Raw genomic sequence first — 26735 nt, 5'->3', positions numbered from 1 at the left:
GAAACTCATTTTAATTGGTATTTATCCTTCTATTATATCTGAGTTTTATGATATGATGTTTTCTCGTAGTGTGTCGGCACAAGTCACAACATGGTCTCGTCCCTGTTCCCAATGCTGAAGAAGGCTGTTGAAATTAAGAAACCTGAAGTGGCTAAGAATTACCTGGAGAAAGCCAAAACATGGATTGATGACATCATCAGAGCTGTGGATGAGACTGTGCAGAGGTAAACACAATTCATATAACGGGGTAGTTTATAAAACACTTCATTGCAATAAATCACTATTTCTGTTCGCGAAACGTCTTTAAAAACATACATCTACGCAATAAACAAAATCACGTAACATTTACTTGTTTTACTTGCTATTCTAGAATCTGTCTGGAATTAAATACATTTTCTGAAAACAAGGTTATTTACGGTTGTTTTACCGTAATTTAAAAATGTAAAATTCCAATGCCATAGAATAAAAAATAAAACTAGAGTGGTGGGAATGTAGACACGATGGCTGGATTGCGTTTACATCACACTGAGATCCGATCACCGATGGACCAAGACATTTTTATCGGATAACATTCCGATCGGAAGCGCGTTTACACTGCCAAGCCAAATGCCACGCGTAAACAGAAACGTCTCGGTTACGTATGGTAACCCTCGTTCCCTGAAGGAGGGAACGGAGACGCCACGTCGGATGACCGACGAATATGGGATATCGCTTCGATAGACCAATCTACTTCGAGTGTAAACTAAACGAGCCAATGCACATTGGCATGCAATTATTGCATCCAGCTGCCGCTGATCACTGCGTGAGTATAAGAGGGCAGCAGGTGCAATGCATACCAGTTTTTCGCTGAGGAGCCGAGCCGGGAACCCGGCAGCTCAGCGGCGGTACAGCAACCATGGCGACGGGACGTGGCGTCTCCGTTCCCTCCTTCAGGGAACGAGGGTTACCATACGTAACCGAGACGTTCCCTTTCAGTCGGTCACTCTCGACGCCACGTCGGATGACCGACGAATATGGGATCCCTATCAAAGCGCCATGGGTGCTGCCCCTTCCAGTGCCCTGTGCGAGCCGCCTGCGCCCCTATTAGGTGTAGGCCGGGGCTCAGAACAAGTAGCTCCACTCACCATTGTCAAAGCACCACCTCACTGGGTGAGATTGGATAACACTGGGAAAACGTACCCGGTCCGCTTGGAGCCGGGACGCTGCGGAAGCCCCATCCTTCCCGAAGGAGGTCTCGGAGGCAAATACACATATAGCATCCGCTTAGGAGTATACGGAGAAATTTGAGGTGATTAAAACCCTCTTGGGAAGGCAGAAGTCTGCCGGGGAAACACGGGCTCTAAGGCTATACCGTGGACTATACACATACGAGTACCGCTTAGGTCTCAATATGGAGCCCAGCCTTCCATGGTTCTCACGGATTCATCATGAAGGCCTGGCGCCGGACGTTCCGCCGCGTCCAGCTGCCTAGGGTGATGGAGGAACTCAACAGGGTCTACAGTTCGGACACTCTGGAGCAGTTTTAGCAAGCCGACACTAACCGGGGCCTCTCAGTGCCACTACCCGTTTGAGGTGAGAACACAGGAGGATACCGGCTCTACACGAAGGCTATAGAACCTAGCGAACGTGTTAGGGGTCGCCCAGCCCGCAGCTCTACAAATATCTGTCAGCGAGGCGCCACGAGCCAGCGCCCAGGAGGATGCAACACTTCTAGTTGAGTGAGCTCGAAGCCTGAACGGGCAGGGCACATCCTGAGCCTGATAAGCCAGGGTTATGGCATCCACAATCCAGTGGGCCATCCTCTGCTTAGAGACGGCATTCCCCTTCTGCCGGCCTCCGTAACAGACAAAGAGCTGGTCTGAGGTCCTGAAGCTTTGCGTCCGGTCCACGTAGCACCTTAATGCTCGAACAGGACAAAGCAAAGCCAGGGCTGGGTCTGCCTCCTCCAGGGGCAGCGCTTGCAGGTTCACCACTTGGTCTTTGAAGGGTGTAGTGGGAACCTTGGGCACGTAGCCAGGCCGGGGCCTCAGGATTACCTGGGAGTCAGCCGGCCCGAACTCTAGGCACGAATCGTTGACCGAAAATGCATGCAGGTCCCCTACCCTCTTGATGGAGGCCAGTGCAAGCAGGAGCACAGTTTTCAATGAAAGAAACTTTAGCTCAACTGAATGCAAAGGCTCGAATGGGCCCTGCTGTAGTGATTTAAGCACTAGAGACAGGTCCCAAGAGGGTATACAGGGGGGCCGGGATGGATTTAACCTCCTGGCCCCTCTAAGGAACCTGATGATGAGGTCATGCTTACCCAAAGACTTCCCATTCACAGGGTCATGGTACGCAGCAATAGCGGCAACCTGGACTTTGAGGGTGGAGGGAGACAGCCTTCGCTCCAACCCTTGCTGCAAAAAGGATAGCACGGCCGCAATCGGGCATCTTCGGGGGTCTTCTCGGCGAGAAGAACACCACTCAACGAACAGGTTCCACTTCAAGGCATAGGCGTGTCTCGTAGACTGTGCTCTTGCCGAAGTGATGGTGTTAACTACCTCTTGGGGTAGGTCACCTAGAACCTCCGCGTCCCGTCCAGGGACCAAACATGGAGTTTCCAAAGGTCTGGACGCGGGTGCCAAATGGTGCCCCGTCTCTGAGTCAGTAAATCCCTCCTCAGAGGAACCAGCCAAGGAGGGGCTGTCGAGAGGAGCACTAGTTCGGGGAACCAGGTCCGAGTAGGCCAATATGGCGCTACTAGTAAGACTTGCTCCTCGTCCTCCTGGACTTTGCACAACGTCTGTGCAAGAAGGCTCACTGGGGGAAACGCATACTTGCGTAGGTCCCGCGGCCAGCTGTGTGCCAGTGCATCCGTGCCGAGAGTTCCCTCGGTCAGGGAGTAGAAAGCCTGGCAGTGAGAGGTCTCTGGAGCTGCAAACAGGTCTACCTGAGCGGCTCTGAACCGCCTCCAAATCAGCTGGACCGTCAGGGGATGGAGTCGCCATTCTCCCGGGAGCATTGCTCAAGACAGCTCGTCGGCTGTACGACTGAGCAGGCCTGGAATGTGAACAGCACGAAGTGACCTCAGAACCTTCTGACTCCAAAGGAGGAGGTGGCGGGCGAGTTGCAAGATGCGACGAGAGCGCAGACCACCTTGGTGGTTGATGTACGCAACAGTCGCAGTGTTGTCCAATCGGACCAGCACAGGCTTGCCTCGTAAGAGACCTTTGAGACGGTTCAAGGCAAGGTGCGTTGCTAACAACTCTAGGCAATTGATGTGCCACTGCAGCTGCGGGCCCGTCCAAACCCCTGAGACTGCATGCCCGTTGTACGTGGCCCCCCCGGCGGTGGTGGAGGCATGCGTGTAAACCACAGCATGCCTGGAGATCTGCTCTAGGGGCACCCCTGCCCAAAGGAATGTCAGATCTGACCACGGAGTGAGGGTTTGGCGACAGGCCGGTGTAACTTGGACCCGGTGAGTGCCGCGCTTCCACGCCCACCTCAGGACTCGGCCATAAAGCCAGTGCCGGAGCGGTCTCATATGTAATAGGCCGAGCGGTGTAAGTGCCGCTGTGGCCACCATATGCCCCAGGAGCCTCTGAAAGAGTTTCAGTGGGACCGCCGTCCTGCTCTTGGACGTATTCAAGCAGGCTAGCACCGACCGCGCACGTTCCTCTGTGAGGCGTGCTGTCTGTTCGACCGAATCCAACTCCATACCGAGAAAAGAGATCCTCTGCAATGGTGAGAGTTTGCTCTTTTCCCAGCTGACCTGAAGGCCCAACAGGCTCAGGTGCCGGAGCACCACATCCCTGTGCTCGCACAACTGATCTCGAGACTGTGCTAGTATCAGCCAATTGAGAATGCGAACACTCTGCTCTCTGAGAGGGACGAGAGCTGCCTCCGTGACTTCCGTGAAGACACAGGGAGACTGGGACAGCCGGAAGGGCAGGACCTTGTACTGATATGCTAGTCCTTCGAACGCAAGCCGCAGAAAAGGTCTGTGGCGCGGAAGTATGGACACATGAAAGTACACGTCCTTCAGGTCGATCGCTGCAAACCAATCTTGGGGACGGACGCACCTGAAAATGCGTTTCTGTGTCAACATTTTGAACTGTAGCCGATAGAGGGCCCGATTCAAAACTCGCAGATCCAAGACCGGTCGTAACCCACCGCTTTTCTTGGGTACAATGAGGTACGGGCTGTAAAGCCCCTTCCTCATATCGGCTGGAGGGACCGGCTCTATCGCGGCCTTCGCCAGTAGGACTGCGATCTCTTTCCGCAAGACAGGGGCATCGGACGCTTCCACTGTAGTGAAGCGGACACCGCAGAGCTTGGGGGGAAGCCGGGCGATCTGAATCGCATAGCCGAGGCTGATGGTTCGCAGAAGCCAGCGAGACGGGCTGGGTAGCGCTGACCAGGCGCCTAAGAACCGTACAAGCGGGACCAGCAGAACCACAGCCGTACCCGCAGTGGGGCAGCGAGGTGGAACACAGGGGCCCAACTCGGGCGGCTTGTGAGCAGGCCGGAGTGTGGTGCGAGTGTGGGGTGCAGGGCTCACCTGGTTCCACGGGTTGGCAGAGGGTGCGTGAGTAGGGCCTTTGTTGACGCTCTCGAACCGCCCGCAGCTGCCATCTGGCGAAGGAGGAGGATGAGTGAGGTCCGGTGCTTGGCCGTCCGCAACTCTCCGTGCCCTCCTGGGACCCAGAGAGGGAGGAAACTACTCTCCTGTCGAGATTTCCAAATTCTCCGCCTGGCCCTCCTCCAGGGGAGGGAGAGGTGCCTACACCATCCCCCAGAAAGCAGCTACCTCTCTCTGGGTCACCCGTCCCAGGGCCTCTTGCTCTCCTGCTTACCGTCAGGTTTGACGGGGGCCAGGACGGGAGGGGCAGCCTGCCTGTGCCCAGCTCAACGGCACCACTTGGAGGCTGCTGCAGATGCGACGCGTGAGCAGGGGCGGATGCAGGGGGCTGCCCTCGGCGACGAGCAGGCTGGGGCACTGCAGCCGGCGGGTGGGTGGAGATAGCAGCAGCTGCCCGCCGGGGCAGGATGTGTCGGATCGCCTCAGTCTGCTTCTGGGCAGCCGAGAATTGCTGGGCCAAAATCTCGACTGCGTCGCCGAAGAGGCCGGTCTGGGACACAGGGGCATTGAGAAACCGGACCTTGTCGGTGTCCCTCATGTCTGCCAGACCCAGCCACAGATGGCGCTCCTGGACCACTAATGTGGACATCGCACGACCCAGCGAACTCGCGGTGACCTTCGTCGCTCGAAGCGCAAGGTCAGTGGCGGTTCGGAGCTCTTCCAGAAGCGCTGGATCGTGACCACCCTCGTGCAGGTCTTTCAGTGCCTTAGCCTTGTGCACCTGCAGTAACGCCATAGCGTGTAAGGCGGAAGCAGCTTCCCCGCAAGCCACATAGGCACTGCCGGTCAGACCAGACGAGTGCCTACAGGCCCGGGAAGGGAGCACCGGGTCTCCACGCCAGGAGGCGGCGGACTTAGGACACAATTGCATCGCTACCGCCCGCTCCACCGACGGGATTCCTGAATACCCCTTCGCTGCACCGCCCTCGAGGGTGGTGAGGGAGGAGGAGCCCACCGGCTGGTTTCTGGCAGTAAAAGGTGCCATCCACGACTTGGTGAGCTCGTCATGCACTTCCGGAAAGAAAGGCACTGGGGTGGGGCGCTGAGAACCAGCGCGCACCACCCCGAGAAACCAATCATCCAGCCGTGAGGGCTCGGGACGCGGTGGGGGATTCCACTCGAGCCCTACCCTCTCGGCGGCCCGGGAAAGCATAGCTGCCACTTCGGGATCCGAATCAGGCTTTGTCACCATCCCAGAGGACGGTAGCGCAACCGAACCGTGATCCGACAGCTCTCCCTCCGATCAGGCCTGGACTGGGACAAAAAATCAGCCCTGGACTTCATCCAGACCAGCCCACCATGCATGTAAACATGCGCGCACACACACACACACAAAAAGCTCAAATGCTAGGGTTCAGAACTTTTCTTGCCCTGCCAAAAATAAAAAGATAAAAATAAAATTGCTATTGTTTTCTTTGTAAATAAGCTGCAATCTCATTTCACAATTGTAATTTCAATACCACAATAAACACTAACTATTAAGTTCAAACATTAATGAAGACAAGTGAACAGTCAGTAATAAAAATGTTAAAAAATTATCATAAATAGCACCGTTTTCAGGTACAGATATTGCATAATCAAATGTAAAATACTTTAGGTGAAAATATAATAAATATGTACTGTAGTGCACATATTTAGCAAAATACTCCTTTCTTATGGCTATTTTTCAATCTCAACTAACCTGCTATGGTCTTTAAATGGCTTTCTTGAGGTAAATGTAACATTCTGTGAAATAATTGTTCTCCTGCTGTTTTGACTGATAACTGATCGATATTATTTCTGAGGCATATATAAATTTCTGTAAGTTGTACTGTATCTTTAAACAGAAAGTAACAGATGATCGGTTTACTTGAACTGAGGCGCTAAAGCGATCTGTCACGTCATATTTTCTGACACCAAAACGGTATTGTCTGAATTTTGTAATAAAATAGAACTTGAGAGCTGAGAATTTTAAATGCAATTTATATAGATCAGTGAGTGGTGGCATATTACAGCTGGAATATCCTAACTTTTTGAAACAAAACAATGCAGTAGCCTCCGTGTATCATTACATTTCTGTCTCACCTCAGCTGTCAAGTCCGCCTTGAGGACGTCTTCAGTCTTTTGCCTTCCAGCAAATAATTTATTTATCTTGACACATTTGGTGGCATCTGCCTCAAGTGCTTGTCGTTTTCTCTCTCTCAACGTTCGGCCCCCCCTTTACGCTTAGATATTTTATATTTAACATATTGAATTTCGTCGCAGTTGTAAAGCGGCCGCTTTTCAAGGCTAGAACTTGATTCTGATTGGCCAATGAGCAGTGAACACGTCACGTCTCGCAGCTCGCTTCAGCATCATGCGCAAGCGTCGTTTTATCTGTTCTTTATACTGCTTTTTGTAATGTTTTAAATAAATTATTGTGACTAACGTCACAAAAAAGCATCTTGCGGCTTCATGAGAGAGACACGTAAGGCCGGAATTGGACTGTACAAAAATATACTTACGAATATATTTGCGATAAATAATGATTTAAAAACAAAATACATAACGCACCGGCCCAACCAGACCGCGGCCCACCGGGAATCTCCCGGTAGTCCCGATGGCCAGTACATGCCTGCCTCCGATGCTGAGATCGACATCTGGTCGGGGGGAGTCCCACTGGATACCGCTGGTACGCTCTTTGAAGAGGGCCCAGCGCGTTCCGTGGGTTGCTCCACTGGATCGGAGGTGCTAGAGGAGTGATGGTCCCCAGAGGGTTGGTTCCCTGCGGGGTTTGCCACCACTGTGATCCTCAAACCACTCGCGCTACTGCCGGAAGTGGTTCTCGTCTGTCGGCCGCCAGAACGAGCCCCAGATCGCGGCCGCGGCAACGGGACTCCGCCCCCCTGAAGGTAGCGGAGCCTGGTTTGCAGCTCCGAGATGGTCATATTCCCGCAGTGAGAACATGACTCATCCACGAAAGCCACCTCAGCGTGCTCGACGCCCAGACACGTGAGGCAGCGATCGTGACCATCACCCGGTGCCAGGTAACGACCGCACCCAGAAACGCACGGGTGAAACGGCATCCTTATAAGGACGATCCGTCGTCTTTACAAAGACGCACCCGTGAAGCTCTTTTAGAGAGAATTTGCTCTTTTAGGAAATGCTCTTTCAGTGCTGAGGCGCACAGGGGGGATGGCCGCTTGCAACACGACAGGGGTAGTGCAACCTGAAGTGTGCAATCCACTCGACACAGGAACGACCGCCGCTGAAGCGCCGTCTCGCCAACACACGAAGCTTCCGAGAGCGTGCTGAACTCGTAGTTCACAGCAGACACAGTTGAGCAGAGCGATACTGACGCTCGGCTCCGAAGCGAAAAGCTGGTATGCATTGCACCTGCTGCCCTCTTATACTCACGCAGTGATCAGCGGCAGCTGGATGCAATAATTGCATGCCAATGTGCATTGGCTCGTTTAGTTTACACTCGAAGTAGATTGGTCTATCGAAGCGATATCCCATATTCGTCGGTCATCCGACGTGGCGTCGAGAGTGACCGACTGAAAGGGAACTTGGAGTATCCGTTTTGTGTTGCTTTCACATATTAGTTATGTGAAATTTTGAAACATTAAACATGACCACTACTAAATTGTTTAACCACTGTTAGCGTTGCAGCTCTAAAAAGTAGTAAACTACTCACTAACATAATGAAGTGGAATAGTACTGTATATTAGGAATTACACATGATGTACTCTAAATCCAGTCACTAAATGCAATCATTTATCCGAATGCACCATATTCAGGTTTGAACAACAACAAAAAAGTGTGGCGATGTCTACCAGTGATTTATTTCAAGAAGAGAAAAAGATTGAAGGAAAATTAATTCAAAGTGAAGAGAAGATGGAGATGTTACAGAGGGATGTGGACAGTGTTCAAAAGAAACAGGAACAAACTGCCAACGATCTTAAGGAAATTGAGCAAAAAATTGCAATAAAAGAGCGAGAGATGCAGAAACACGTTGTGAAGGTTTCTCTAAAAAGATCTGGTGTGGGTTTCCTGGCCTCCTTGGTTCCATGTGTTCGTTCTGTTGTTAAATCCATTTATGATGTTGCATCTACCCCTGGAAATACTCGTAAATCCCATGAACTCAATACCGAACTATCTCGTCTCAGATCTGAAAAGAGCTTACTGGCCAACAGAGATTACAAATTGCAAGACAAACTGACGGATCTTAAGCTGAAGTTGACCAGCTGTAAAATGCAGATGGGTAAGTGTCTGGTTTTATTGCTCAGATCTACTCAAATGTGTCATATCTTTGTCATTCTACTCTGCTTACATGAAAAATTTAAACCATCTAATCATAAATAGAAATGTTATAACACTTGAAAGAAAACAAATACAGTAACTATGGCTGCGTTTACACTTGGCATTAATATGTGACCTGTATACGGATGTTGTCCACGCACACATTGAAAAGACAAGTGTAAAAACACTTCTGATGGGAATGTTATCCAATCAGCGTGTCCTGGTCTAGAGGTAGAAAGGACACATTGTGATCAGATCTCAATGTGATGTAAACGCAATCCAGCCATCATGTCTGCATCAAGCGGCAACCTCCCGCTCTCTCTCGTGAAGTCAACGCGGAAGTGACTTAAACTGTAATTCATCAACTGGCCACCGGAGGCTGGCTCCAAAAGGGAGTCAGTCCCATAGATACACCATGTTAAAATGCCCAACTTTACAGTAGAAAAAAAAGGGTTTACAGCCTTGTACTAAAAGTGGTTTTGGCCTATATAGCTAATATTGCCCTTCGTGACAGCTGTAAGGGGGTGTATTTTATTATAACTCATACGTTTAAATTATATTAAGTTATGCATAATTAAGGGCGTGGCCACTTGTGTGACAGGTGGATTGCTGCTGCTGTCACCACTGTCGAGCTAGGTGGGCGTGGCTTCAGCAACCAGCTCCCGCCTTTTTTCCCATTTTTGATTATCCGGGAGTGACACGCGGTGACGGACAGCAGGGATGGTTTTTTTGGCTGGTCCTGCGACTTATAGTCAGGTGCGACTTGTCAAAATTTATTTGACATGAACCGAGAGAAAAGAACCAAGAGAAAACATTACCATCTACAGCCGCAAGAGGGCGCTCTACACTGAAAACACAGAGTGCCCTCTCATGGCTGTAGACGGTAATGTTTTCTCTTGGTTCTTGGTTCTAAATAAATGCGACTTATAGTCCAGTATATATGTTTTTTTCCTCGTCAATGACGTATTTTTGTACTGATGCGACTTATACTTAGGTGCAACTTATAGTCCGAAAAATATGGTATTTAAATATATCCCATCGATTATCCAGATAAAGAAGTCAGCTGATGTTGCCAAGTCTAAACGTCCCATGTTCTGATTGACCCAAACTGTGATTTTTTTTCACTTTAATGCCAGGTGTAAACGCAGCCTTTGTGTGTTTAACACCATGATGTTTACACATTCACTAATACAGTTTTAAATGGTCAGAATAGTTTTTAAACGTTTTTCTCATAAGTCCGAATCCGCTCTATGTTGTCTTTCCAGGTGAATATGTTGACATGAAGGATGTCCAGGACAATTTTTCTCAGATCCGTAAAATTCTGGTCCAGCTTAAAGACTTTTGGGTGAAAATGGGAGTTCAGTTGCAGTATCTGAAAGACAAGACCTTTGTTGATGAGTCCTTTGTTGATGAGTTTTATGATGATGACATGAAGGATGAGTTTCTGCATTCTATTGAAATAGCTGGAGAGGTAATTTAAAGTTGATTACGGCCTTGATTATTATACTCATTTCAAAGTCAGAAGTTATTTTTACAAACTTGAGTATATGCAATATATGGAGTTTAAGTCTATTATGTGTAGTCCAGATTATGAGTGAACAGCATAATTTCCTAAGTACTCACTTTTTCATATGATTCTCATGAAGATTATTAGTGTACTGATGAACACCTGATGACGCTATATTGCCCACATGCTTGTGTTTCAAGATACTATAGAAAAAGGAAACAAAATAAACAAATACATTTCTTTCATACAGTATGTGATGACTCTTGTTAACCTTTATAATCAGCATGAACAAATAAATATAACTGTTAAATATGAAAAATAAAAAAAAATATATAAAAACTTGTATTTCTATTCATGCTATCAATGAAACCAGTTGACAAAGATATAGTATAAATTACACAGTTATTTAGATACACTGTATTTACATCAGCATTCAAATTTTTCACCTCCCCATATAGAAAACAATGTGTTAGTCCTTAATTTAACTAAACTGTTAGCTGAAACAAAATAAAAAGTTCACTATGTACGCTGTAGTGAGTGAGATGAGTTAAGGATTTGAGGCCTTAAACAGCATATAAATGTAGTTTTATTGTCTTGTAATTAATCTTGTGTCTTTATCCTTTCAGTACTGGAAGGAATTTGGTGAAGGCTGTAAGAAAGCAGAGTGCATCTTCAGCGTTCAATCTAAGAATGCATATTTATTCCTGGAGACTAATCCTTCAGCACTATCAGATGATGAATGGGATGAGCAGTATCACTTAGTAATTGAGAAGCTTAAGGAGTTGAGCAATCAGGCTTCGTCCACAGCCGCCATCCCTGCACTACCACAGGAGCAGCCACCTGAATATAATTGTTGGGTTGTTCCACCCCAGGAACCCCTACAAATTTACCAACCTCCAGCAACCTATCAAACCCAAATGTTTTACCAACCCCAAGTGATTTACCCATCCCAAGTGACTTACCAACCCCAGGTGACTTATCAACCTCAAGTGACTTACCCGCCCCAAGTGACTTACCAACCCCAAGTGACTTACCAATCCCAAGTGATGTACCCACCCCAAGTGACTTACCAATCCCAAGTGATGTACCCACCCCAAGTGACTTACCAATCCCAAGTGATTTACCAACCATAAGTGACTAACCAATCCCTGGTGATTTAGCAACCCCAAGTGACTTAACAACCCAAACTGACTTACCAACCCAAAGTGACTTACCAATCCCTGGTAATTTACCAACCATAACTGATTAACCAATCCCTGGTGATTTAGCAACCCCAAGTGACTTACCAACCCAAAGTGATTTACCAATCCCTGGTGATTTACCAACCAAGTGATTTACCAACCCAAAGTGACTTACCAAACACAAAGTGGCTTACCAACCCAAAGTGACTTACCAACCCAAAATTTTTTTACCAACCCAAAGTGACTTACCAACCCCAAAGTGACTTTCCAACCCAACGTGACTTACCAGTCCCAAGTGACTTACCAACCCAAAGTGATTTACCAATCCCTGTTGATTTACCAACCAAGTGATTTACCAACCCAAAGTGACTTACCAACTGCAAAGTGACTTACCAACCCTAAAATTATTTACCAACCCAATGTGACTTACCAACCCAAAGTGACTTACCAACCCCAAATTTTTTTACCGACCCAAAGTGACTTACCAACCCCAAAGTGACTTACCAACCCAACGTGACTTTCCAATCCCAAGTGACTTACCAACTCCAAGTGACTTACCAACCCAAAGTGATTTATCAATCCCTGGTGATTTACCAACCAAGGGATTTACCAACCCAAAGTGACTTACCAACCCCAAAATTATTTACCAACCCAAAGTGATTTACCAGCCCAACGTGACTTACCAATCCCAAGTGACTTACCGACTCAACGTGACTTACCAACTCCAAGTGATTTACCAACCCAACGTGATTTAACAAATCACTAGTGATTTACCAATCCAAAGTTATTTCCCAACCAAAAGTGATTTACCAACCCCAAGTGATATACAAACCCTAATGTGATTTACCAAATCCCAAGTGATTTACCAATATCATAGGGACCCCTACTAATTTACCCCCCCCCCCCCAACTTTAATCAAAATTTCAGAACTGAATCTCTTAGTGACATGACAAACATCAGACATCTCTCTGGTCACATATGCTAGAATTCTAGAAATATTTAGTCAACTCAAACCCTGCCCCTTACTAATGATCCTCTGCAAGTTTGCATTCAGATCTGTCCCAATCAGTGAAGAAAATATCTGTTGCTACTTCCTTTTCTTCACAACTTCAACACTTTTGAACTCGTAATGGGGCATGAGATACATACAACTTCCCTTTGTCACTTTTTGTAAATGTTCATAATCTCTACAACCAGTCTTGTACAAATTAAATTAATATTCTAATATTAATATTTATAAATGAATTATTCTACATAAATGTTCTTTAATGATTGGCATTAGGGATGTTATTTCTTTCTATTTTTTTAAATTGTATCTTTGATTAAAATTGCTTTGGTCACACTTTATTTTAGTGTCCAGTTCTCGCCATTAAAAAAACATTAAACATGACTTTTGCCTTAATAAACTCCTTATTTACTGCTTATTAATAGTGTGTAAGGTATTCAAGTTGATGTATTGGGTAGGGTAAGGGATGTAGAATATGGTCATGCAGAATACAGTATGTGCTTTATTAGTACTAATAAACAGCCAAATTTTAATAATATAAATGCTAATAAGCAACTACTAGTAGCGAGAATTGGTACCAATATTACAAGTGGTTACCATTGCTTTACTTTTCATTATGGTATATCTTGTAATGTGATTTTGTGACTAATTTCACTCAATAAAGACAAACATAATACATTTAATTGTAGTGGATTCATTTAAAAGATTTGTCTAATGTTTCACTGACTGTACATGGAATGACAAGTCGAGTACTTGAGTAAGAGTTCAGATATGTATAGTAAAAGTATTAAATACTCCTTTTCAATCTTACTAGCCTGAAAGTACACAAGTACTAGATTTCTTACATACTTGAGTAAAAAGTACTATTTGATGTTTTGTAATCTACTCATATAATTACATTTCCATATTGTATATTTTATATACAGTAATCCTACTTCTCAAAATACCTGTATTTTTATTTTATTTTTTTATTTATCAAATTAACCACAATATGAAGTCAAAAGTGTTGTACTTTTGGCATTATCATTTTCTCAAATAAAGAAAAAAACCCATGATAGTGTTTTCATGACTTTCAATAAAAGGAAAAAAATGAGATTTTTTTTATTTGATACAAAGGTGATATTATACAAAGAATTGTTTTATAAATGTACATACATTTAAAAAAAAAAAAAAAAAAAACTTTCAAGGATTTACGATGCTGATGAGCATTAAACTTGTTAAACTCTTGTGAAAAAGGTCCCTTGTTTCAAATAGTAATAACAATCCATTCTTTTAGTGTCTTATAAAATAGTTCAGATATGACCCTTATTCTCAAAATTACACTAGACGAGTTTTAAGTTAATTATGCCATATCATGAAAATGAATGTTATTCAGTTATAAACTTCTACTTTCAATGTCACCGATGCACACAAAAAACGAATACATTTTACATAAACTAATTTAATGTGCTGCATCTGTCAGAAATGTATATGCAATTTAAATACATCTTAAAATTAGTTCTGAATATTAGCCCTAAGTATAGTTACATTATGTATTTATTAAACTAATTAAATTAATTTTATGCTAATTTTAATTTAGGATTTAATAGTTTAATTTTACAACTTAAACGTAATATTTTATTTCAGATAACATTTCAGATTTTTTTTTTAAAAATGCGTTTATTCTTACATTTTAGATAATTTTTCTTCAAGTTAACTTTTTATTTAGTTTCAGCCAACAGTTTTAGTTAAATTAAGGAAAATGCTTTTTTATTATTTTTTATTTATAAGAATTAAAAACTATTTAACAAAAATATATATATATATTTATGAAAACTTTACCTAAAATTAAAATGAAAACGGAAAATGTTTATAAACAAAAAAATATATATTGTTAAAACTATATTAGACTGCTGTGGTATTAAATAACACTGTTGCATTGTGGGATAATATATCAAATGATAATAAATGCAGAAACTTTACTTTGTGCCCAGTGTACGATACATATTGAAATATATAATACAGAAACACGTCTGATGACATTCGGCTTCTATCTACACAAAAAAACACACAGACGACAGGTTTGGCAGATATAGATATGTATTTATAGGTTTAATTTTGTTTTTTTCATACCAGATAAATAAAAAGTTAACAATACAGTCTGGTCACTATTAAATGTGGAGTCCGTATGATAATAATAATAATGACCAAATTAAAACATGATTGTCACTCAGTGTGCTTCACAAAAATCTGTCAATGAATAAATTATCTGGTGAACTTCATCTATTTACAGTATAAACAAAAGAAATGATCACGAACACAAGCTTTGGATCTTGGGACGGGACGTTTCAGCAGTTTTTCCATCGTTCCACACAAACACAACCACAGAGAGAGCAGAAACACGTTAGTATGAGCGCTTTAATGCCACGCATGATCAGACTGTACATGCCAGACCGCTGGAGTTCAGAAAACTGATCAAATCAACATCCACGTGATGAAGTGCATTCCTCACAAACATGAAGACGAAGGAAAGGATGGAGATGATGGGGAGGTGAGTGCAGGAAACATGGGTTCAGTTTCTGCTCCAGTTTCAGTCGTCGTGTGTTTCAGTGGAAGATGAGGACATCAGAGCAGATAACGCTCACATTACCCAGAATTCAAGTATTCCAGAGCCACCTCATAGCAGAACTTATACTGATCCTGCAGGAGACACACACACACACACACACACACACACCAGCAGAGGGTCAGTGTAACGCAGGCTGAAATCTATATGCTACTTTCATATTCCGGACCAGAAGAATTGTTATTTTAAAAAACAGTCATAACTTATTATTTTTCAACTAAACCACACGTGATCAGCAATTTCTCAATAATGAGTCAATGTATTTTTTTTGTTTCATTATTACTACATTATCACATTTTTTTTATCATTTAAAAATTGTCAAAACTTGAATTTCAAATTATACATCCAGCCTAACAAGAAAAAGATACTATATATATATTTCTCAATAATGGTGTGAAATAACATTTGAATATATTATTGTATGAAATTTATAAGAACATATCAGCTGAGAATTACCGGCATCAAAGCTACTGGACTTAATTCAATTTAATTAAATTCATTTGCATTATAACTCATGATTCCTAAAAAAAAAAAATAAATAAATAAAAATTGATGAAGCCTACATTAAAGAAAAAGCTTGTTTTGAGGATCTTCAAGCATTTGAAAGTTTGTTCTCTTACTCAACTGTGCATTGTTTAGTCATTTTTATGCATCTCTTCTGACTCAAAATGGACTGAATACACTTATTTAATTTTTTTTTACATTTGACTTTATTTAAAAAATAATGAATAAAATAATGTAAAATATAAATGCAACATTTTTTTTTTTTTACTTGATTAGTTACTTTTTAAACTTTTTAAAGACTGTACTTGTAAAGTTTTTGAAATTCTTTTATAGCAACATTCTCACGATTTAATAAATGATTAAATTGTAACATTTTATGAAATCAACGAATTAGACTTCATTTTTTGATGATTAAAACCTAATAAAATCATTGAAACTTAATACAGAAAAACGTAAATAGAATTTGCACCCTACAAATGTCTGAATGCTAATTAGATTTTTTAATACTAAACATTTTATTCGATATTTTGCACAGGACTACTCCGCTGAGATTGCATGATTGAGCATAACTGTATGTGCATTAATATTATTATTTTAATCATGAAACGGAGCTCAGATGTCAGTGTCAGACTCATTTCCTGTCAGACTCATGTGTGCCGCTCACCAGCAGGTCCACCATGTTGGGTTTGTTGTTTCTCAGTGTTTTGACGGCGTGAAAGACGTCCACCGAGTGCTGGTGACACAACATCTCACACACGATACTGATGGCACAGAACGTGCCGCTGCGCCCGCCGCCGTTCCTGAAACACACACACACACGATCATCATCATCACAATAAACATCTCACACATGATACTGAAAATAATGTTGCAAAACACACTCAAGTGAATTCAATTTCATCTGTAAAGCACCTCAACAGAATTAAAGCTACAGTCTGAAGTATATCTACTACTGTTAAGCTCATCTAATCAGTCTGGGGAGTGCACTGACTGTATTAATGATGAGAAGCGCTCAGGTTGTTGTTGAATCTGGTGTGTGAGCAGCAGGTGGCGCTGTTCTCCTGCTCATTACATTCAGCACAATCACTGCATCCGTCTCACTCATGTTTCAGTGTTTATTTCAGGATAAACAGTATTGGGCGGGAAAGATGTGTTTCCTGAGCGCCAGATCAGAATCTCTCCGAGACTAACGAGCATCACGTGACATCATCCAGCTCGGTTCGGTTTAACTGTGAACTGATCTGAGCTTTACAGCTTCAATCCGGATCAGTTCCATTCATTTTCTGACATCTACATTGTTAATTGCATTCGTGTTTCGCATCATCTCGCAAGATACAGCAATCTAGAAATGTGCCTCTTAAAAAAAGAAAAAAAAAAGAAAAAATGCACTTCAAGACCTTAAAGATACGTTTTTATTTCACAGCCCTACATCTTGTTTTTAAACACAAAAACACTTTCTTTGTAATTTAGTCACTGAGAGCGAGTCACACGGATAACACTGCAAAATACTATTTAAATAAATTAAATATTTAATTAATTTAATTTAAATTTAAATACTATTTACACAGTTTCTTTAAATACGTTTGAAAACTTAAAACAAATATCAGCTAATCTAATCAGAGATAACTGGGTTATTACTAAAACTACAACTACAACCAGTAAATAACACTAAATGTTCACATTAAAACACCAGAGTTATTACTAAAACTAAAACCGTTAAAATATTTAACATTAAATCATAGTGAATTTTATTTATAATAATTAAAATAAAACAAAATATAAAAAAAATACATTATTTTAGCAAGGAAGCATTTCTTATTTATTAAAATAACTTGAATTAAATTAAAATGAACAAAAACTACATAAACATTATTTATAAAAATTATTTGAAAATCTTAATAAAATATGACTGTAAATATTACAAAAAAATCTAAATATTCATAAAAATGTAATTCTAAATATTACAAACAAAATTGTAAATAAAAAAAATATATATTCTAAATATGAATTCTAAATATGCTAAATACATTTTCAAACATCACATAAATCCTGTAAGTCTGGATTATCGGAGTGAATGTGAGGAGCGGTGACTCACAGGCAGTGCACAACGGTGCGTCCCTCTCCTCCGTCGTACTCCTCCTGCCATTTATCCACCTGCCGGATGAGTTTGAGGAAGGAGCGTTTGGAGACGGGAGTGTCGCGGTACATCGGCCAGCCCAGAAACTGGAACTGCTGCACCATCCTGTACCCGTCCTGCGGCTGACACACAAACCACAGGTCCATGACACTGGAACAGCTGACTCTGACTGAAGCGTGTTAGCGAGCGCTAACTCACCCGCGCCGCGTTATAGATGCGGAAGATCCTGCTGATGATGTCCTCCTCCAGATCCGCAGACACAAACTCCACCTGGATGGGTCCGTGCCGATGGACGCCGTTCTCTGGCCAGTACTGCGGACACAACTGGACACAAAACACACCAAACACACATCAGCATCACACACGTCACTTCAGTGGCCAGCCTCCATGGCTGATCACTTTCACTAGCTCCAGGTTTACTAAAACAGCATGTCTATACCGGTTCACCAGCCTAGACCAGCGCCTGACCTGGATAAACCAGCCTAGACCGGGTCTAGACCAGGATAAACCAGTCTAGACCAGCGCCTGACCAGGATAAACCAGTCTAGACCAGGTCTAGACCAGCACCTGATCAGGATAAACCAGCCTAGACCCGGTCTAGACCAGCGCCTGACCAGGATAAACCAGTCTAGACCAGCGCCTGACCAGGATAAACCAGCCTAGACCGGGTCTAGACCAGCGACTGACCAGGGTAAACCAGTCTAGACCAGGTCTAGACCAGCGCCTGACCTGGATAAACCAGCCTAGACCGGGTCTAGACCAGGGTAAACCAGTCTAGACCAGGTCTAGACCAGCGCCTGACCTGGATAAATCAGTTTAGACCCGGTCTAGACCAGCACCTGACCAGGATAAACCAGTCTAGACCCGGTCTAAACCAGCGCCTGATCAGGATAAACCAGTCTAGACCCGGTCTAGACCAGCGCCTGATCAGGATAAACCAGTCTAGACCAGGTCTAAACCAGCGCCTGATCAGGATAAACCAGTCTAGACCAGGTCTAAACCAGCGCCTGATCAGGATAAACCAGTCTAGACCAGGTCTAAACCAGCGCCTGACCCGGATAAACCAGTTTAAACCCAGTCTAGACCAGCACCTGACCCGGATAAACCAGTTTAGAAGCAGTCTAGACCAGCGCCTGACCCGGATAAACCAGTTTAGACCCAGTCTAGACCCAGTCTAGACCAGCACCTGACCCGGATAAACCAGTTTAGACCCAGTCTAGACCAGCACCTGACCCGGATAAACCAGTTTAGACCCGGTCTAGACCAGCGCCTGACCCGGATAAACCAGTTTAGACCCAGTCTAGACCAGCGCCTGACCTGGATAAACCAGTCTAGACCCGGTCTAAATCAGCGCCTGATCAGGATAAACCAGTCTAGACCAGCACCTGCCCCGGATAAACCAGTCTAGACCCGGTCTAGACCAGCGCCTGACCCGGATGAACCAGTTTAGACCCAGTCTAGACCAGCGCCTGACCTGGATAAACCAGTCTAGACCCGGTCTAGACCAGCGCCTGATCAGGATAAACCAGTCTAGACCAGCACCTGACCCGGATAAACCAGTCTAGACCCGGTCTAGACCAGCACCTGACCCGGATAAACCAGTCTAGACCCGGTCTAGACCAGCGCCTGACCCGGATAAACCAGTCTAGACCCGGTCTAAATCAGCGCCTGATCAGGATAAACCAGTCTAGACCAGCACCTGCCCCGGATAAACCAGTCTAGACCCGGTCTAGACCAGCGCCTGACCCGGATGAACCAGTTTAGACCCAGTCTAGACCAGCGCCTGACCTGGATAAACCAGTCTAGACCCGGTCTAGACCAGCGCCTGATCAGGATAAACCAGTCTAGACCAGCACCTGACCCGGATAAACCAGTCTAGACCCGGTCTAGACCAGCACCTGACCCGGATAAACCAGTCTAGACCCGGTCTAGACCAGCGCCTGACCCGGATAAACCAGTCTAGACCCGGTCTAGACCAGCGCCTGACCCGGATAAAACAGTCTAGACCCGGTCTAGACCAGCGCCTGACCAGGATAAACCAGACCAGGTCTAGGCTGCATGTCATGTGACAGTAAACTGATATCAGAGAAGTGTGTACCATGCAAATGTGTTGCTAAGTCATTGAAATATTAGCTTAAAATCTGGAGGAGGCTTTCAGTCCGAGTGATTGTTGAACTGACAGAAGCACTTGGGAACTTCTGATTAATGTGATGTCAGAGCAGTGCACGTGTGACAGACGCATCTGCTGCATGAGTGTGTGTCGTGTCTCAGTGTTCAGGTGTGCGTGTGTGTGTGTGTGTGTCTCACCTGCGCGGGATCCACGTCGTTCAGCATCACTATAGACGTGCAGTGATAGTCCAGCACCAGCCTCCAGAAGTCTTTGACGGTGTTGGGCAGAGGATGCTGGGTAACGATGAACGCAGATGGCTGCTTATAGCTCTGTGAAGATGAAGAGAGGAAAACATCTTATTTCCTGTCTGACTGTCTGCTTGACTAATTGTGTGGAGAAGTTTAGCGTTGAGCTGCGTGTTTTATTACCGCCGCCAGCGCTTCCATTTACTGTAATGAAAACAAATGCACTGTCGCGTGTTTTACCAACAAACCCATCCCAGTCAATAGTGTTACTGCGTTTTTTTGTGCGTTCTCTGATATGGATCGCATTTAGCTATTTTCCTGACAATGAAATGAATCAATTCCATCTGTTTTTGAATTATTTTCAACAAGCACATAATCATGTGTGCTGCAATACACATCCATCAGTGACACTGTCGCTTCAGATTTTTTGTTATAATAGACACAGATGCAATTAATAGTTCATAAATTAAAAAAAAAAAAAAAAAATTTTTAAATAACAACAAAACAGTACAAATTAAATAATAAAAATTATAATAATCATACAAAATGTATAAAAAAAGTCAAATAAAACAATTTTAACAATAGAAATTCATAATTCTTAAGACAAAGTAAAACACTTAAAATGTAAAATAAAATGTAAATAAATTTAAAACAAAAATGATTGAAATAAAACATTTATTAGAAGTGAGTTAAATCGTAAAACTGTAAAATAATGAATTAAATAATAAAAATGTTAAATAAAAATAACTAAAGATTTTTTTTTACAAATTAAATCCATATAAAACACCTATAGTACTATTAAATAAGTCATAAAAAATTACATTTAAATAATACTAAAATAGAAACAATTGAATTAAACATTTATGATTTAATGTATTAATAGTAAAAATTAATGTATTAAAAAATAAAAATTAATAAAATTTTGAAAATGTGAAATGACAATAATACTTAAATAAAATCAATCAATAAAATAAAATAAAAGAACCAATAAAAAAGTAACAAATAAACTAACAAACTTTTATAAACAAAATTTTTTTTTTAGAAACTTAGAATTAATAATAATAATAAAAAAAACTCAGTTAAGCGCCGCAGGTAACGGTCACTAGGGTAAGATCTGATGTGTGTGTGAGCTGCCGTACGTCCATGAGCGCGGCGTTGATGTAGTTGCTGCTCTCTCCGTCGATGGTGATGAGGAAGGGCAGGCAGCGGTCCGGAGGAAGAACATCCATACAGCGGTTCTTCTCATGGTTCCTCGGCAGCAGTGCGATGCTGCAGTCCTCCACCCGCAGCGTGGGAGTCACCATGTTTAACGTCTGCCAAAGAAACACACAAATCACACTCATGCACACACTTACATCACTATATTCTTTATTCTAACAGCTATATGTAATATTTGAATTCACTGACTCTGAACTCCTCTTTGATCTGAGTGGAGTTGGTCTGCGGATCCAAGCGGTTCATGTCGTAATACACCGAGCGAAGCTGATTGGCTGGGATCGTGGTGTCGCCACAAAGACACGCCTCCAATATGGCATCATGGATAAACACATACTGCTCCTGGAATATCAACATATCAAAGACAGATCAATACAACAATATAATAGCGCTGATCACTGATATCATTTGATTTGGTGATTGATTGGTCTTTTATTTTGGTTAATATGTCAGTTTCTAAATCTGCAGATTTTTTTTATATATATATTTTGTTATTCCATTTCAATTTATTTTACTTATTATTATTTTTAATTTTTTTTCTATGTTATTTTTTTTTTTTTGGTTAATATGTCAGTTTCTAAATCTGCAGGTTATATATATATATATATATATATAGTTATATTTTTACTTTTCAGTTTTCATTTCAATTTTTTATTATTATTATTATTTATTTATTATTATTTTAAATTTTTTCTATGTTCTTTTTAAATATTACTATTTAGGTTATAGTTCCATTTTTTTTATTTATTTCTAATTAATAAAACGAATTAATATTGAATACAATTAAAACATCTATTGTTTGTAAATGTATCAAATTATTCACACATTTATGGTCAGAACAGATGATCAGGACATAATCGGCTGTGTTTTCAGCTTCCTCCTCGATGTCTCTGTCCTGTGTGTCCACATGTGGACCGGTCATCTCTCGATCGCAGACGGCGGTCTGACAGCGTGACGTAAATCATTCATGAAGTGACATTTTAAACATGCCTGCGGTCGCCGCTCCTCAGAAAGTCCTTGACCGCAGCTGACGGTCAGATAATGTCTGAGGCTATACAATCATAGTTGCTCATGATTCCTTGTTTCTTTTGTCTATATTGAAAGTTCATGTCAAGTAAAAAGTTCTAAGGTATGTTTGAGAGGGGGCGGGGCTGGAGAGAGAGGCAGGTTTTGATTGGCTGTGGCTGATGTGAGGGTGTCTGTGATTGGTTACCTCCGTCTGCACCATGTTGACCCTGCGGGAGCGCAGTTCTCTCACACAGTTGTAAATGTCCACGACTCCTTCTCGCTCTGCCATGTCCAGCATGATGTCAATCACGATGAAGCAGCCGGTGCGTCCCGCTCCAGCGCTGAGGAGCAAACAACAGCTTTATTACTACCCTAAGACACTAACATGTACCTGTTAGGAGTAAAACGGTACAAATATGTCCTTCATAATTTAAAATGCAGGTAAAAAACGGATATGGAAAATTCAAATCTGAATCGAAGAAGTGGCACTTTTGCGTTGTGATAACTTGATCGTGCAATGACATCATTAAGCAACAGATTGCCCTTCCTAAGCAGCTCTCTCTGACAGTAATCAGCACTGTCTCTGTGAGGATGAGACGACGTTCACCTGCAGTGGATGACCATCGGCCCGGCGTTCGCTGGACTCTTGGCTTTGACCCGGCGGACGAAGCCCAGCAGCCCTGTGGAGTGATACGGGACGCCGTGATCCGGCCAACCGGTGAAGTGAAACTGACGGATCTCCCTGATCTCATGAGCTCCTCGCTGGAGACCACACACACACACACACACACACACACACACACACAGAGACACACAGACACACACACACACACACACACACACATGCACATGTAAAGACATAGCATCAGAATGGAAAGATGACCACAAAAACAAAACAAAAGTAAGTCAAAAGAACAATTTTCTCCATCTATCTATCTGCACGATTTAAAAAATGGATAAAAATCATTAAATATATTTAAAATGAAATGATAATTTATGATTACTTATTCGATTATTTCTAAAAGATAAAAATAATAAGTAATTTTAATTATACAATTTATTTAGTTATTCATTGTAACTTTAATTTATAATTATCTTAAATAATTTACTATTTTATTATAACACAACACACACATATATAGTCTATATTACATGTATATATTTATAATTATACAATTACTCAACTTATATAAATAATTAAATATATATAAAATGTAATTATTGAGAATTTACAATTATTACTTATTAGATTATTTATACATGTATAAAATAAAAAATAAAAAATAAGAAAAAGTAATTAATTATACAATTTAAATAAGATTGATACAATTAAATATTAAATATATTTCAAATTAAACCATAAATGTATAATTATTTTTAATTATACTGAAAAGAAAATATTTTAATTATTATATATTCACATACACACAAAAAAAACTAACTATATGTTCATATTTTAATATATATATATATATATATATATATATACACATATATATATATATATATATATATATATATACACATATATATATATATATATATATATATATATATATATATATATATATATATATATATATATATTTTTTTTTTTTTTTTTTTTTTTACGATTTATAATATGTATAGAGATAGTTATGAAGACAATAGTGAAAGAATGATCAGTGATTAGATGTGTTTTGAGAGTCTGGGTTGTGGTCAGTAAGTTTGATGCCGAACCTTTTCCACGGCGAAGGTTCGAATGACGTATTCAGACAGCAGCTGCGTCTCGATGAGCGTCACCTTCATGTCCCTGTAGATCTCAGTGTCATCGGGCCAGTACTTACAGCACTTCACCTGTCTCACACACACACACACACACACACACACACCAGTTTATCAGAACACGAGATATGAGCGTCTCCAAACAAGCACATCAGATTGTGTAAATCTCAGGAGTCAGACTCCACGTGTCCCAGATACGAGACGCTTCTGCTGCAGATCATCCCAGACTCATTAACCAGTTAACCCTCATAACCAGAGCACACCTCCAGAGACACACACACACACACACACACACACACCACCGTCTCTAATCAGTCAGAGACATTAATGAAGTCAATCTCAATCACATCGCTCTCTCCGTTTATCAGTCTGTCATCAGTTTCTCAGCCGCTTCTCTCCATCCGCTCTTCATTATTACACTGTTTTCTTTCTATGTGTGTGTGTCTGTTTTAAATATTACCAATATAGCTTTCAAAATATCTCATTTTCAATAAATAATGCATCTGAATTATTAATAAAGTAACAATTTATGATTTATATTTTAAAATGTGGGTTTATTTAAAATGTAGAAATAGCTATTATTTTATATTATACTGGTCACAGTGTTATTTTAGTATTATTTATAGTACAGTTTTAATTGCAATGATTAATTAGCAAATTTTTATTTATATGTTCAGTTTGGATTAGGTTAGAGTTATTTAATATTTTTATTTTTTTTAAGTTTTATTTTAATTTAAGATTAATTTTTTGTAATTTTGTTATTTGCTTTTATCAATTTTATTTCATAGTGTTACTATTATTTATATAAAATGTACATATATATATATATATATATAGTTCAGCTTTATTATAATTAATTAGCTAAATGTTTTTGACAGTCTCATGGCAGGAAATCTAAAGTCTATTAAAACTCTAAATGTATCAATTATTCAAATGTATCAGATATTTATTCTTTTTTTTTTCTGATGGAAACCGTTTTATGGACAGAAAGGAAAGAAGTATCAGTCCATCAGTTTGTCATCTGTTTATCAGCTGATTCTTTCCATCCGCTCTTCATTAGAAGCATGTTTTTGTTCTATGCGTTTATTAAGACGCTCTAATTAGCGGGATAATTGTGTTCTGGTCTCGCTCTCACTCTTCGCCGTCAGGCCGGAAAAACAACAGGCCGTGATGCTATCGGCTCCCGACTAATTATCATTAGAGCATCTCCTAAACGAGAGAGCATTAATCACATAATGACTTATTTACATATTCAGTCACACACTTCCTGCAGCTCATCTCCAGCACACACACACACACACACACACACGTGTCACAATACAGTGGCAGCCATCACAGGAAACAGCATTAGAGACGAGAAGAAACAACAAACAAACAAACAAATACATGTCAAAACAGCAACAATAATCAGTGAATGCCTCCAAAAGATATATTTTACTTTTTTTTTATGTTTTAGGGAAAATGAAGTAGATTTATCCCTCAAATTCTTATTAAAAAATAAAATAAAATAAAAAATATATATTGTAAAGCATCAGGAGATTATTCCACGATGATTTGTTATTACTGTAACAGTATGCTTTTAGTGTATTGAAATTAAAAAGATTGACAGTTTACATAATTAAAATGAAGAGTAATTGTAAAAATATTTTTACCTCTCAAATTTTCATTAAATAATAAAAATACAATAAAAAATAATTATTGTAATGCATCTGGATTTATTTTTTATTGTAATACTCATTATTTTAAAACAATTCTCATCAAGGTAACTTACTGCATTGTAATAAATAACATTATATTTCATATAAAAATGGCAAATTTTAGGAATATTATATTTATTTTTAATTGTATATTTATTTTTGCATTGTGACACTATTTTTAATTAAGTACATTTACCTCTGAAACTTTCATCTATATATATATATATATATATATATATATATATATATATATATATATATATATATAAATAAAATAATTATTGTAATGCATCCGGAAATTTAACTTTTTTTTTTTCTTTTTTTTTGTAATTCTCATTATTCCTACAATACAAAAAAATGATGATATTTTACATAATAAAGTAACTGAGGATTTAATTTAGAATTTTTTTTTTGATTGTGAATATTTTTAACAATTAATCCCATTTACCCCTAAAATGCTCATTAATACAATACAATAAATAAATTAATAAATAGATAAAATAAAAGTAATTAACGTAACATATCAGGACGTTTTATTGTAATCCCCATTACTGCAACACTGCATTTTTACTGTATTGCAATAACACTTCTAACTAAATAAATTCAGCAAAAGGCATCACAAAGATTCAAACAAACAACAAATAAAGAAATAAATGGCAGATGCATGCACACACAGATGTTTAGGGTGAAATATGCTTCACGGTTATGACTGTTAATGCTCCTGGTGTTACGTGCAGGCTTTAATGTCGTGTTCTCAGTGACGTTGAGCTGGATGTGTGTTCTGTGAATCTGGTTTCTCATAAAGGTCTCGCTGGCCTACTTCTCTCCGACTCTAATTTTAACCGTGAGTCTGTCAGGACGAGCGATCAGAGCTA

General features: G+C 41.0%; 2 protein-coding genes across 3 annotated transcripts; one reads left to right on the top strand and one right to left on the bottom strand.

Annotated features, from left to right (window-relative positions):
* Positions 1-73: 73 nt before the first annotated feature.
* On the top strand, positions 74-12317 carry LOC113042628 (uncharacterized). 2 transcript variants are annotated; one of them, XM_026201611.1, is made up of 4 exons: positions 74-224; positions 8749-8843; positions 10147-10352; positions 11015-12317. In XM_026201611.1, the coding sequence occupies exons 1-4, from the start codon at positions 91-93 to the stop codon at positions 11519-11521; spliced, it is 942 nt and encodes a 313-aa protein (XP_026057396.1). In that variant the 5' UTR covers positions 74-90; the 3' UTR covers positions 11522-12317. The 2 variants fall into 2 exon arrangements, with proteins under 2 accessions (XP_026057396.1, XP_026057395.1); XM_026201610.1 differs by lacking the exon at positions 74-224 and having other exon boundaries at positions 8393-8843.
* A 2319-nt stretch (positions 12318-14636) lies between these two features.
* LOC113042626 (receptor-type tyrosine-protein phosphatase mu-like) lies at positions 14637-24274 on the bottom strand. The gene is made up of 10 exons (XM_026201608.1): positions 24119-24274; positions 23007-23161; positions 22605-22740; positions 21584-21733; positions 21316-21489; positions 20129-20260; positions 18020-18145; positions 17780-17943; positions 16349-16484; positions 14637-15254 (listed from the first exon to the last, which is right to left on the bottom strand). The coding sequence occupies exons 1-10, from the start codon at positions 24185-24187 to the stop codon at positions 15201-15203; spliced, it is 1296 nt and encodes a 431-aa protein (XP_026057393.1). The 5' UTR covers positions 24188-24274; the 3' UTR covers positions 14637-15200.
* Between the last annotated feature and the right edge of the window lie 2461 nt (positions 24275-26735).

The sequence above is a fragment of the Carassius auratus genome, chromosome 24 (assembly GCF_003368295.1).
Source record: "Carassius auratus strain Wakin chromosome 24, ASM336829v1, whole genome shotgun sequence".
In the NCBI taxonomy this organism is placed as follows: Eukaryota; Metazoa; Chordata; class Actinopteri; order Cypriniformes; family Cyprinidae; genus Carassius; species Carassius auratus.
The sequence above is the reverse complement of the archived record's forward strand: the minus strand, read 5'-3'. Positions and strand labels throughout refer to the sequence as shown.